Below are 12478 nucleotides of genomic sequence, written 5' to 3'. Positions count from 1 at the left end.
GGTGATTAAGTAAGACCACAATATCGAACCATCCGCGACTAAAACCAACCCAATCGACTTTGGTCGGTTGATTTACTATATATTTTTGTCGAGAATCAATTTAACAATGAATCAAAGAGGCTTTAATCGATCGAACCGATCCATCTGCATTTCAAAAAAAAGAAAGAAAGAAAGAAAGACAAAAGAGGTATTGCCACAGCCCACAAACCCAACGTGATGCTTGGATGCTTAAGGAGATGTGGAAACTAGTTTCTAAAACCGGCCATGGTTTTTGTTTTATAAGTAAGATTACCACAAGTAATCATTACCTATTCAAAAGATTTTTTTCTTCTTTTTGTTTCTTTACACATTTCTTCTCCCTCCCTCCCTCGTTGCTCTAAGTTCTTCATATCTCTCTCTTGCCTTTTCTTTTTCTTCTCTTAGTTCTTCTTTTATTTTTTTTTCTCTCTCTCTCTGTTGATTTTCTTCTTTCTCTTTTTTTAAATTGTTTGCTCCCAACTCACCTGAGACGTGAAATTGAAAAAATCGACCGACCGACTCGATCGGTGTTACCGTCTTCATTAAATTGACAAACACCAACCGGCGACAAATCGAAATACGGGAGGTTGGTGTTTGTCGCCAACTGACTCGATCGGTGTTACCATCTTCATTAAAATTGACGAACACCAACCGATGAAAAATTGAAATGTTAGAGATTGGTGTTGTTTAAGTCCAAAATTGACGTCGACCGACTAATGATCACTCCTACTCAAGGGTAAAGTTGTAACGTTCTAAAACCTATGAACTAAACTGAAACCAAACTCAAATTTAAGAACATACAAAAGATGTTCTGTTTTGAATGGCACCAAATAAAAATTAGACCCGAAACTTAAGAACAAAAAATATATTTTTTTCCTTAATTTTTTTAATAGTATATTTCATAAAAATTGATGGGAGAATTTCAAATAACAGAGAAAATGAAGTTAATATTGAGAAAACAAATACGCTAACAATTAGGCTGGGTTGCCGATATCTCACTCTCTTTAAGGAGATTCAAACCTTTTGCGATGTGTGTTGTATCTCTTTATAATATCGACCACCGATCCAACAAATATTTCTTTGGTTTGTCCCCTCCAGGATACAATAACCCAATTGAAACGTTGTGTAGCTCAAACCACTTTACACGGAAAGGTTGAGCTCAAAGCTCCACGACTAAGAGCACCCCACATACACGCATGCACGCATACATACATACATACATACATACATACATACATACATACATATATATGTCATTGAAGTTTTATGTTTTAGGGAAAGATGCTATCACTATTTATATTCAAATTTAGATCTTGATTTTCAATATTAATAATTAATAACATCTAAATTCAAGTGCATTAAACTTTCTATTAAAGTATATTAATCAAGTACGTTAACATCTCTTTCTTTAACGCAATTAAAACTCCGAAAGAAAGTTGTTAAACATTGAAAATGTAACAACACTCCTCCACTCATTTTTAATATTTAAAATAGATAATAATATTAGCCAAAAGAAAGATAATCATGCATCATAAAAGGTGTGACTTTACATTGAACCTTTAGTAGTGAAATAATAATCTCTATTCCAACGTTAATAATGGTCTCTGGCTTGAACTAGAACACTAATGGAAAAATAGAAAACTTATTATCTTCATATAATTATTCAGGTATTGACATGAGCTTTATTGGTTAAACTTTAAGGTATTGTGTTGATCCCAGTATTTCATGAATATATTTAGGAATAAGCCCTATATTCTCATAGAGAGCGAGCTCACTCTTACACTCATATAGAAAAATTTGTCAAGAGTGCTCCTATAACAAAACACACCCCACTCATAAGAGCTACAAATTTTATGAAGAGTTTATTGAAAAACTCAACCCTCCACATCGTTATAGGATAACGCACTCACATCATAGGGATGGATCAAAATATAAAGATAGTACATTTCTCGGCCACCTTATAATTCGTTTTTTCCTTTGAACCTAGTTCTCAGGATCTTTGATCGTTATGCGGGTATCCTTATATATGGCTCATGACAATTATAAGGGCTTCAACCTCATCCTCCTTGATGTGTTCCAGACCCTTTATTTAGTTAAGGCATTTATTAATGGATATACAAGATTATCACAAGATTTAATGTAATTCACATTAATGATTCCATTGCTCAAGTAAGATCTCACAATACTTTGTTTTCTTCTTATAGTTTTGGATTTACCATTATAAAAATAATTTTTTACTCTACTAATTGTGGTAGTGCTATCATAATTTATCAAGATAGGAGGTATTGATTTCTTCTACATTGGAATTTCATATAATAAATCTCTTAACCAACTTGCTTTCTTACTAGCTGAAACTAAAGCAATAAGCTCTGCTTCCATAGTAGAGTTGGCAACAATTGTTTGTTTTTTAGATTTCCAACAAATAGCACTACCTCCCAAGGTAAAAATATATCCTGTAGTAGTAGAGAATCACCTAACAGTGTATTTCAGTCAGCATCAGAAAATCCTTCAATAACAGTCAGATATTTTTCATAAAGTAAGCCATGATCTTCTTTCCAATAAATATTTCATAGCATGATTGATGACATGTCAATGCTCTTTACTAGGCTTACTTGTAAATCTGCTAAGAACTATTGTATATGCAAAGTTAAGTCTGGTATAATTAGTTGCATATGGTAGGCGAAATCACAATAGAATACTCATTTTGATTAATTACATCAATTTCATTTTCAATGAGAAATAAGTGAACGCTTGAATCAAATGGAGTAGACACATGTTTACAATCAAATAGTTATATTTTCTAAGTATTTTCTCGATATGATGTGATTGGTCAAGAAAAAGTCAATATAGATTTTTTCGTTATTTTCATACCCAAAATAAAATTAGCCTCACCAAGATCATATCAAAATGACAGCTAAAAAATTTTCTGTTTCATTTATAACAAAATTATTTGAGTCAAAGATCAGTAAATCATCAACATATAGCTAATAATAACATGATCAGAATCTTTCCATGATTTATGATAGATGCACTTGTCACATTCATTTGGTTTATAACCATTATTTAGAATGCAAGAATCAAAATTTTCATACCACTGCTTTGGAGCTTGCTTAAAGCCATATAGAGATTTAGTAAACTTACGCATTTTGTTCTCTTATCCAAGCTCTATAAAACCTTTAGGTTGGTCCATATAAATTTCTTCTTATAAATTACGATTTAGAAAAGTTATTTTCACATCCATTTGATGAATATTCATATAAAAAAACGTAGTAATTGTGATTAACAATCTAATGGATGTGATTCTTGTAACCGAAGAAAAGGTATCAAAGAAGTTTAAATCTTCCTTTTGTTTAAACCATTTTGCGACAAGCCAAGCTTTATAGTTGTCTATACTACCATCCGGTTTCAACTTTTCTCAAGATCCATTAGAAGGGATTTTGAATTCCCCGAAACAGATGCAATTAAATGCATTTACATGTAGCGAAGAAAATCAGAATAAATAAATACTGTGATTACACTTAATTTGAGTTTAAAACATGCTTTAGAATAACTAATTCATAAGAGGGCTTGTTGAACACAATACCTTTGATGAAACTTCTTCACAACCAGCTAAACTCCACGAAAAATGCTTCAATGTACAAGTAGACCACCAAAAAGATCTTCTCTACTATTCTCTTGCAAAGATTGTGTGGTGGAAACACTAAATTGAGCTGATTTTGAATAAGAATGAAGAGGGTTTGGAGAGGGTTTCGAATTTTGCAAAATTTTTGTAGAAGTTCTGAATACTTGGCTAATGATTCAGCCCAACACTCTAATTTATAAAGCATTTCAAAGCTTGCATGAAGGCCAGCTCATTCTTCATGAATTGAGTGGAATTGGATAATAAGGTGCTTGCACCCATAGTGGAAATTTCCATTTTGTGTTTTAAAAAAAGTTTTCAAAAATTGATTTCTAAAATCAATTTACAAATAAACTAATTTATTTGGTTATTAGTTTTATAAAAATCAATTCAATTAATTAATTTTAAATAAAACTAATTAATTAAACCTTTTAATTAATTTTGTTAATTTTAAATTAATAAAATACCAATTTAACTACAATGAATTTCATTTCATATAATTAAAAAACTCTTTACATCAGCAAGGTAACTTGTCTCATTCCTAATGAGCAAGATATCATCAACATAAAGTACCAAGAATGCTATAGTTTTGTTGACTATTTTCTTGTATACATAAGGTTCGTCAACATTCTGTTCAAAGTCATAAGAATTTGATCGCAGTGTCGAATCTTATATTCCAGGATCTAGAAGCTTGCTTCAATCCATAAATTAATTTTTTAAGCTTACAAACCTTTTGTTCTTGATCCTGTTCAATGAGCCCTTTTGGTTAAGACATAAAAATACTCTCATCAAGATGATCATTTAAAAAAATTGTCTTGACATCCATTTGCCAGATTTCATAGTCATAATATACGGTAATGGATAAGAGTATTCTTATCCATTTTATTATGGAAACAGGAGAGAAGATTTCATAGTCATAACATGCGGCAATGGATAAGAGTATTCTTATCGATTTTATTATGGCAACAGGATAAAAGTATTCTTATCGATCTTTTAAACTAAAACGTTGTGTAGCTCAAATTTGCACTGAAAGGTTGAGCTCAAAGCTCTATAACTAAGAACATCCTTCTGTTGGCCAATTGCTCTTAAAGAGCTAATGAGAGAGAGATTTAATTTTTTTGTTATTAAAATTGTATGTCTTGAGGGAAAGATGCTATCATTATTTATACTCAAATTGAGATCTTAATTTTTAATGTTCATAATCTAAATTCAAGTGTGTTAAAGTTTCTATTTAAGTATATAAATCAAGTACATTAACATCTCTTTCTTTTTAACTCAATTAAAACTCCAAAAGAAAGTTGTTAAATATTGAAAATGCATTCCCCCACTTGTTTTTAATATTTATAATCCATTAAAATGTTATTGATATCTGTAAAATATATTTTAAACTAATTTGATATTTTTAAAATTATGATAACTTTTGGAATTTGCAGTGTATTTTGAGATTTAAGCTCGATTTGAAATTGTGTTTACAATAATAAAAAGTGATTAGGAAAAAATCTTAACAACCTACCTTATTTGGTAAAATAAATTATTTATTAATCTATCTGAATCACTTCTTAGTTTTAACTAACGAGTTAATTTTAGATTTAGCTTCGCTAAAAATTTGCAAACTTCTTAACTATATAAATAAACATATTATAATACTATACTTTCATATTAATATATTTTACCATATATATTTTCAAATTTTAATTATTCATTTTTTTATAGGGAACTTTTCAAAATTAATAAAAAGGCTCAGACTATTTATAGTGGATAGAAAAATTTAAAAAGAACCCAAAACTAGTGGAATAAAGCCCAGCCCAAAAAGTGAAATACCAAAATTATCCCTATCCACACAAAAAATCGCGACCCGATAACGACTAAATTGGACTATCCAAATCTACCCGATACCCGTGTTCGTCTTCCATGTCTTCTTCTTGCAATGACAACCGTCTCTGTCTATCACTCTCTATCTTGCCATTGCTACTTTTGATATTTTGGTCTCTCATCAATAATCATCAACCAATCTTCGTTGCTTATTTCGCCGCCTCTTCCTTTTGAACCAAATTCAGTTTCATCTTCATCTTCTTCTCTCATTGCTAATTTCAATTTTTCAAGGTTACAATCTATCATCATATCCTTCAAGGTAATAATCATTCTCTTTTCTTTTCATTTCATTAATTCTTCTATTTAATCATACTTATTAAACATTATTGAACCTAATTTTGTTTAAACTAGATGGTAAGTAAAAAAAAGTCAAAGTTTATGGAAGCAAAGGCAAAAGAAAGAAAATAATGAAAGTTGAATCATCAACAACCAGAGCAAAAGCAAACAAATTTGAAGAGAAGAAGAAGGTAAACTATCAATAAAACTTTAATATCAATACATATTTGTTGTGCATTATGTCAACTATCTATCTTAGGAACTTTAGCAAAACTTTAACATCAATCCATCTATTATTGATAAATTTGAATTAAGATAGATAGAGATAAAGCTTTATCTCTATTTATCTTCTATCACTATCTATCTAACCATCTATTATTGATAAATTTGAATTAAGATAGACAGAGATAAAACTTTATCTCTGTTTATCTTCTATCACTATCTATCTAAGATAGACAGAGATAGATTACAGATATACAGAGATAAAATATTATCTCTATTTATCTCATATAAACAATGATAGACATTGAACACTAATACCTATTTCTATAGTTTCTATATAGTTTGCACTCTATATTTGTTTAGTTGAATGGATCTATTCATAACTGTGAATTGAGATAGATAGAGACAGAGATAGGATAGACAATGATAGAGCGCTATCTCTGTCTATCTGAGATAGATAGTCATAGATCGCTATCTCTTGTCTATCTGAGAAAGATAGAGATAGAAATAGAAGTGATATAGGGCTATCTCTATTTATCTCAGATAGACAGTGATAAACTTCAATGGTAAACATTAATATCTATTTATTATATAGTTTTCACTCTATATTTGTTTAAAGATGAGATAGACGGTGATAGCACACTCAAATATATAGAGATAGAGCACTATTTCTATCTATCTGACATAGCACTATCTTCATCTATCTCAGTGATAGTAATTTAGATTAAATAAAATAGTTGAAATTTAAATCATATACCATTTTAAATAATTTATAAATTAATTATCCATACAAAATAATTGAAATAATAAGTCTGATTTTGTTCATATAACTAAATTGCACCAATTTAGTATTAATTTACCCAACACCGTAATTAATTTTTTTTTTAATTTATAATTAAAATTTATCAAACACTATTTTATTTCCATTCACAACTGATCTTTTAAAATACGGTTATCACCAATTATTTTAAAAACTAGAACAATTACTAGTGAAGCCTTAAAATTTAAATAATGATTAAAATTTATAGTATGTTTTGAGATTTAAAATACTTTATCTTTATCTTTGATTTAAAATTTAAAGATTTGTTACCGTATATTTTGAGATTTAAATAATTGATCTTATCTTGTTTCCTTTAAAATTTAAAGATTTGTTAACATCATTTAATTTAATTAATTTTCCTTCATTTCATGAGCCATGATTTGAATCAAGAACATTTGAATCAACATTTTTTTTAGTCGAAACATCATATTTTATCATCTGGTTATAAATATTTACGATATATAACACACTAATAGACACGGATAGTTTCAATAGTTTTACCCTTTGAAATAATTTTTTATATAAAATATAGGATGCTTTTGCATCAATTAGTCGATATCGCATGTCAATTTGGTCAAAAACTAATACCTACTAGTAACACATCAAAAATAAAAATGAAAATGAATATATAGAAAGAAAATGAGAAACAAGATTGAGAATAAAAAGATAAAGAAATGCAGTCTAAATTGCACCTAACTCATATATTTCTATTTCTTTATCACACAAAAAATAAATTAAAAAATAATTTTTTAAAAATAAAAATTCAAGTATTTTATTAAACTATATCTAGAATGTACTAAGGTAGATGTATCTAATGAAGTAACCAAATTTTTTAAAATAAAAAAGGTGATGAAACGAAGAAAGAGAAGGAGAAAAAAATTGAGAGGGTAGAAAGGAGAGAAGGTAAAAGTTGAGTGGTGATTCTCGAGAGTTCGTTGGGAGGGGAGAGAAAATAGAGAATTAAATTAATTATTTGTTTTATAAATTCAAAGGGGTTTGTAAGAAAACCACTGGTACCCATAATTATGGGTATTAACGAGACATGATGACATAGCTACACGTTTTTTTACGACTTTTGTTTTCCATCATCACATTAAAAAAAAAAAAAAAAAAAAAAAAAAAAAAAAACTAATGGGCATTTCCGTAGGCTGTTTTTTAAGTTTGGTCGGATCGATTTTTGGTTTGTCTTTGCACATCCTTTACAACAAGATATCAGGTGTAAGCAATATAATTCATATAATCAATTGAAATTGATCGAATCAAAGTTAGATGTTAGTTTACAATGAACGAGAGATTCGAGCAAACTCGGTTGATTCTTAGAAAAGTTGGCCTCCAACTAACCAACCATATAATAGTTTTCTTTTTATAAGGGGCTTATTTGTAGTGAGTATTATCTTTAGTATGAATAATCAATTATATAGCATTTTCTAAAACTAATTCCAGATATAGAAGATTTGGGAAAGATTCGGTTGATATATTTTTTTATTCCTAAAATGACCTTCATTTTATATGAAAAACAAAATATCTAGTGCATATTATTCTCATTGAATTTAATTAGTTTTAGGCGCATTTCTATTTTGATATTCTTCTTCACTTGCATTCAACTAGTTTTTTTGGTTTTAGGCACATCAAATTTTGTTATTGATCTCTAGTTTCACACATTTCGTTCAATCAGGTTTTTAATTGAGTTGATGTGAAAAATTCTTTAGAATTTAGAAATTTAGTTCCTATTGGAATTGGGTGGAGAACAAACCAGGAATGATTTTATTAGTTTCAAATTTGAACAAAAAATGAACGAATTTTATTACTTCTTAGACATAAATTCTCAAGAATAATTGACTATTTTGAAAGAAAAAAATTATGTGCTATATTTCGTTATACTGGTTTTTCATCGTGTATTCCTTAATATATGTTTTAAAGGCTATTTTTAAATATAAAAAATATTTAAATTATGTAGTAAAAAATCAAAAAAATGTGAAAATTTTTACTATAAAATATAAATATTTTTTTAGATTTTTCTATCCGTAAAAATTTTACACTCTTTAAATCAAAGTATCCCTTTCGTAAGTCGTGAAAGTCAGCGGCAACTTTCTCCAAGCATAACATCTTGATTTCGTCTTATTGGAAAATACTTTTAAATTTGGGGGAAAATATTTTGGGCTGAATCGGCTAATGGACTGAGGGGTTTCCAGTAATTTTATGTGTTGGATTCCAATTTTTCCATATTTACAAATAAATTTAGGTTTTGCTATTTTTACAATTAATTTGAACGAATTTATTATACGTGCAACCAACCCTTTTATAAATAATTAAATATAAAAATAAAATAAATATATTATTTTAAATATTAAAAAAATAATAAAGTTTCAATTGAAACTTGAAAAGAAAAAATCAGGAGAAAAAAAAGCCTCACGAGCGTCCCTTCTATCCCCTCGCGATCTCGTCTCTGAGTCCCCCCCCATCTGAACCCTAAACCCCTTCTTCTCTGTCACGCGCTCCCCGTTCGCCGCCCTCCGCCGGCGCTCACACCGTCACCGTCTCCGTCGTCCTCCGCCGCCCCGCCCCCACCTCATCTTCTCCATCTCCGTCACGCCGTTGGGATCACGCTGGAAATTCAAATTTTCAAAATAAAGGTTCGCTTTTGAGTTGCTTTTCCCTAAGTTTGTCTAACGTCCATGTCTATGGGTATCTGTTACTAAACTGAAGGTGAATATATTTGTTACTAAACTAAAGGTGTATTTATCTTGCAGATTATATATGGAAAAGGAAAAGGCTGGGGCCACGACAGAAGAGATAAAGGATATTACAAAAAGTAAAGCTACCATCAATATTGAAGAAGAGGAAGTTGATGAGACTCCAACAAAAAGGCGTAGGAACATGCCAGTATCCATAGTTTGGGAACATTTTGAGAGATTGAAAGGTGATCCTAATGAACCTTATGCTAGATGTAAATATTGTGGAGCTACTTATGCTTGTCATTCGAAGCGTAATGGTACTGGGACAATGAAAAATCACTTAGAAAGTTGTAAGAAATACCCTTATCAAAGGAAGAGAGATTCATCTCAAAAGACTTTATCTTTCAAACCTAAGGAAGAAGCTGTTAGGGATAGTCCTTCACAACTTGTATGTGAACCTAAAGAGGAAACTGTTGGAGATGGTCCTTCACAACTTGGATGTGAATCGTCTAATTTACAAAATTGTCGTGAAACTTTGGCTGAAATGCTAATCATGGAGAAATTGCCTTTTAAATTTGTAGAGAGTAAAGGTTTTAAGAGATTTGTTAGTAAATTAACATGTTCGCAAGAGCCTAAGTTTGTTATTCCATCTCGATTTACCATAGCTAAGGATATTCTAAGGATATATGTTAACGAAAAACAAAAATTGAAAGACATGTTTGTGAAAATAAAATCTAAAGTTTGTCTCACTATTGATTGTTGGTCTTCAGAACCGAACATAAACTATATGGTATTGACTGCGCACTTCATTGATTGTGACTGGAAGTTACATAAAAAGATTCTTAGCTTCACTCAAATTGAAAATCATAAGGGGGACACCATTGGTAAGACTATTGAAAAGATTTTGAAGGATTGGGGTATTAAGAAAGTTATGACTTTGACTGTTGATAATGCTCGTTCAGATGATACTGCTATTGCGTTTCTTATCAAGAGATTCAATAAGCGGTTGATATGTAACGGTGAATATCTGCATGTTAGATGTTATGCACAAATACTGAATCTTATTGTATGTGATGCTTTTAAGGAACATAGTGAGAGCATTAGTAGAATTCGAAATGCTGTTAGATATGTGAGGTCTTCTCTTGCACGTTTGAAGAAATTTAAGAAGTGTGTTGAAAATGAAAAGATTTCTTGTAATAGTGTTATGTGTCTTGACGATCCCACTAAATGGAACTCTACGTATATGATGCTTGAGTCAGCTATAAAGTTTGCAAAAGCGTTTGATAGATTAGAGGATGATGAAGATGCTTATAGGAACGATTCGCCACCTACGAAAGAGGATTGGGGAAATGCTAGGATGTTGATTAGGTTTTTGAAAGTATTCTATAACGTCACATTGAAAGTCTCAGGGTCTTTGTATACTACTTCGAATTTGGTTTTCCATGAGATATGTAGAATTCAGAATTGCATACAATTGAATGGTAATAGTGGAAATAAAATGCTTTCTACCATGGCTAAAAACATGAAGGCTAAATTTGACAAGTATTGGGGAAATGATGAGAGGAAGAACAATATATTGTTGTGCATTGCCGTGGTGTTGGATCCTCGATATAAGATGAAATGTTTAAAATATTGTTGGAATAATCTTTATGGGCCAGACATTGCCAAGGCTAAGATGAATATGGTGGAGAATGTTTTGAGACGTCTCTTTCATGAATACAACATCGGACCACTTAGTGATAGCAGTAATAGTTCTAGTGCTAGTTGTAGTACTAGTGTTAGTGTCGGTGTTAGTGCTAGTGCTAGTGCATGTGACTTCGCTAATGAAATTCATAGTTGTGGTTGTAGTTTTCCAAATGCTTTAGATACCATTATGGATGTAGATGTGGATGTGGATGTGGAAAACGAATTAGAAGCAGAAGTGGAGTTGGATTATGGAATAACAAATTCATTCAAAATTGATGAGACAACAACTTTTGATAAGGAGTCAGAGATTGATGTATATTTGTTGGAATCCCTAACTCCAGCTGATAGTAATTTTGACATACTTCGTTGGTGGAAGGAGAATGATCATCGATTTGAGGTTCTTAGTCGTATTAGCAGAGATATTTTGGCGATTCCAGTATCTACTGTAGCATCTGACTCAGCTTTTAGTATTGGAGGACGTGTGGTTAATTCAAATCGTTGTTCATTGGCACCAAGAATGGTGGAGGCTCTTATATGCACCCAAAATTGGCTAAATTCTGATCCAATAAATCTCGAACTTCATAATCAAGACTTGGAAGAAGATTTGAAGTTTGAAGAAGGTATTCATTTTATTCTTTATTTTTATATGTTTCAATTTAGTCAGAATATTGTAACTTTGTTGTCTTTGAAATGTTTTTTGTCTCTCTTTTTTTATAGGATTCCGAGCTGTCATGGATGGAGAAAAAGACATTAAAGACATGGAAGATTTTGTATAATTATGTGGAAACTTGTATGAATTATGTAATAAGGACACTGGACACTATTAATACTTTTATAGCTAATGATTGAACTTCATATAAATTTAGAGCTTTTATATTGGAACTTCTGTAGAATCAGAGCATTTGTATAATTATGTTGAAACTTTGGACACTACTAATACTTTTAGGATTCAAAGCCTTTATATTATTTGAAAGAACTAAAACAGAAGAAAAGAAAGGAAAAAAAGTACAATCGGTTGGTTTGCGTTGAGACCGACCGGTCGGTCAGTCGATTTAACGAGTCCAAAAAAAATGTTCACTTGTTTTAAATCATTTTGATCGATTTCGACAACGATTTTTAGGAAAACTGAACCCAGGGACTGTTGATTATCCCTACAAGATGTTTGCATTCTCCAAACTGTAGTTTTTTCTTTTAATGTGTTTAGATGGTTGCAATTTTAGTTCACATTGCTCTTTTGTTTTGAATTTTAGGTTAGATTTCACACCTAATTTTGGGTTGCAAATACCTTGT

General features: G+C 30.6%; 1 protein-coding gene across 2 annotated transcripts; it reads left to right on the top strand.

The window, feature by feature from the left end:
* Positions 1-9192: 9192 nt before the first annotated feature.
* Positions 9193-12078, top strand: LOC120078147 (zinc finger BED domain-containing protein RICESLEEPER 2-like). 2 transcript variants are annotated; one of them, XM_039032371.1, is made up of 3 exons: positions 9193-9460; positions 9578-11808; positions 11906-12078. In XM_039032371.1, exons 2-3 carry the CDS (start codon positions 9585-9587, stop codon positions 11962-11964), a joined length of 2283 nt encoding a protein of 760 aa, XP_038888299.1. In that variant the 5' UTR covers positions 9193-9460; positions 9578-9584; the 3' UTR covers positions 11965-12078. The 2 variants fall into 2 exon arrangements, with proteins under 2 accessions (XP_038888299.1, XP_038888298.1); XM_039032370.1 differs by having other exon boundaries at positions 9578-12078.
* Positions 12079-12478: the final 400 nt, after the last annotated feature.

This window comes from Benincasa hispida, chromosome 5, assembly GCF_009727055.1.
Source record: "Benincasa hispida cultivar B227 chromosome 5, ASM972705v1, whole genome shotgun sequence".
Classification (NCBI taxonomy): Eukaryota; Viridiplantae; Streptophyta; class Magnoliopsida; order Cucurbitales; family Cucurbitaceae; genus Benincasa; species Benincasa hispida.
This window is presented reverse-complemented; position numbering and strand designations above follow the sequence as displayed.

Bases quoted from the DNA above. Each gene is read 5' to 3' on its own strand.
- LOC120078147 (XM_039032370.1), top strand. From the start codon at position 9,585: ATGGAAAAGGAAAAGGCTGGGGCCACGACAGAAGAGATAAAGGATATT.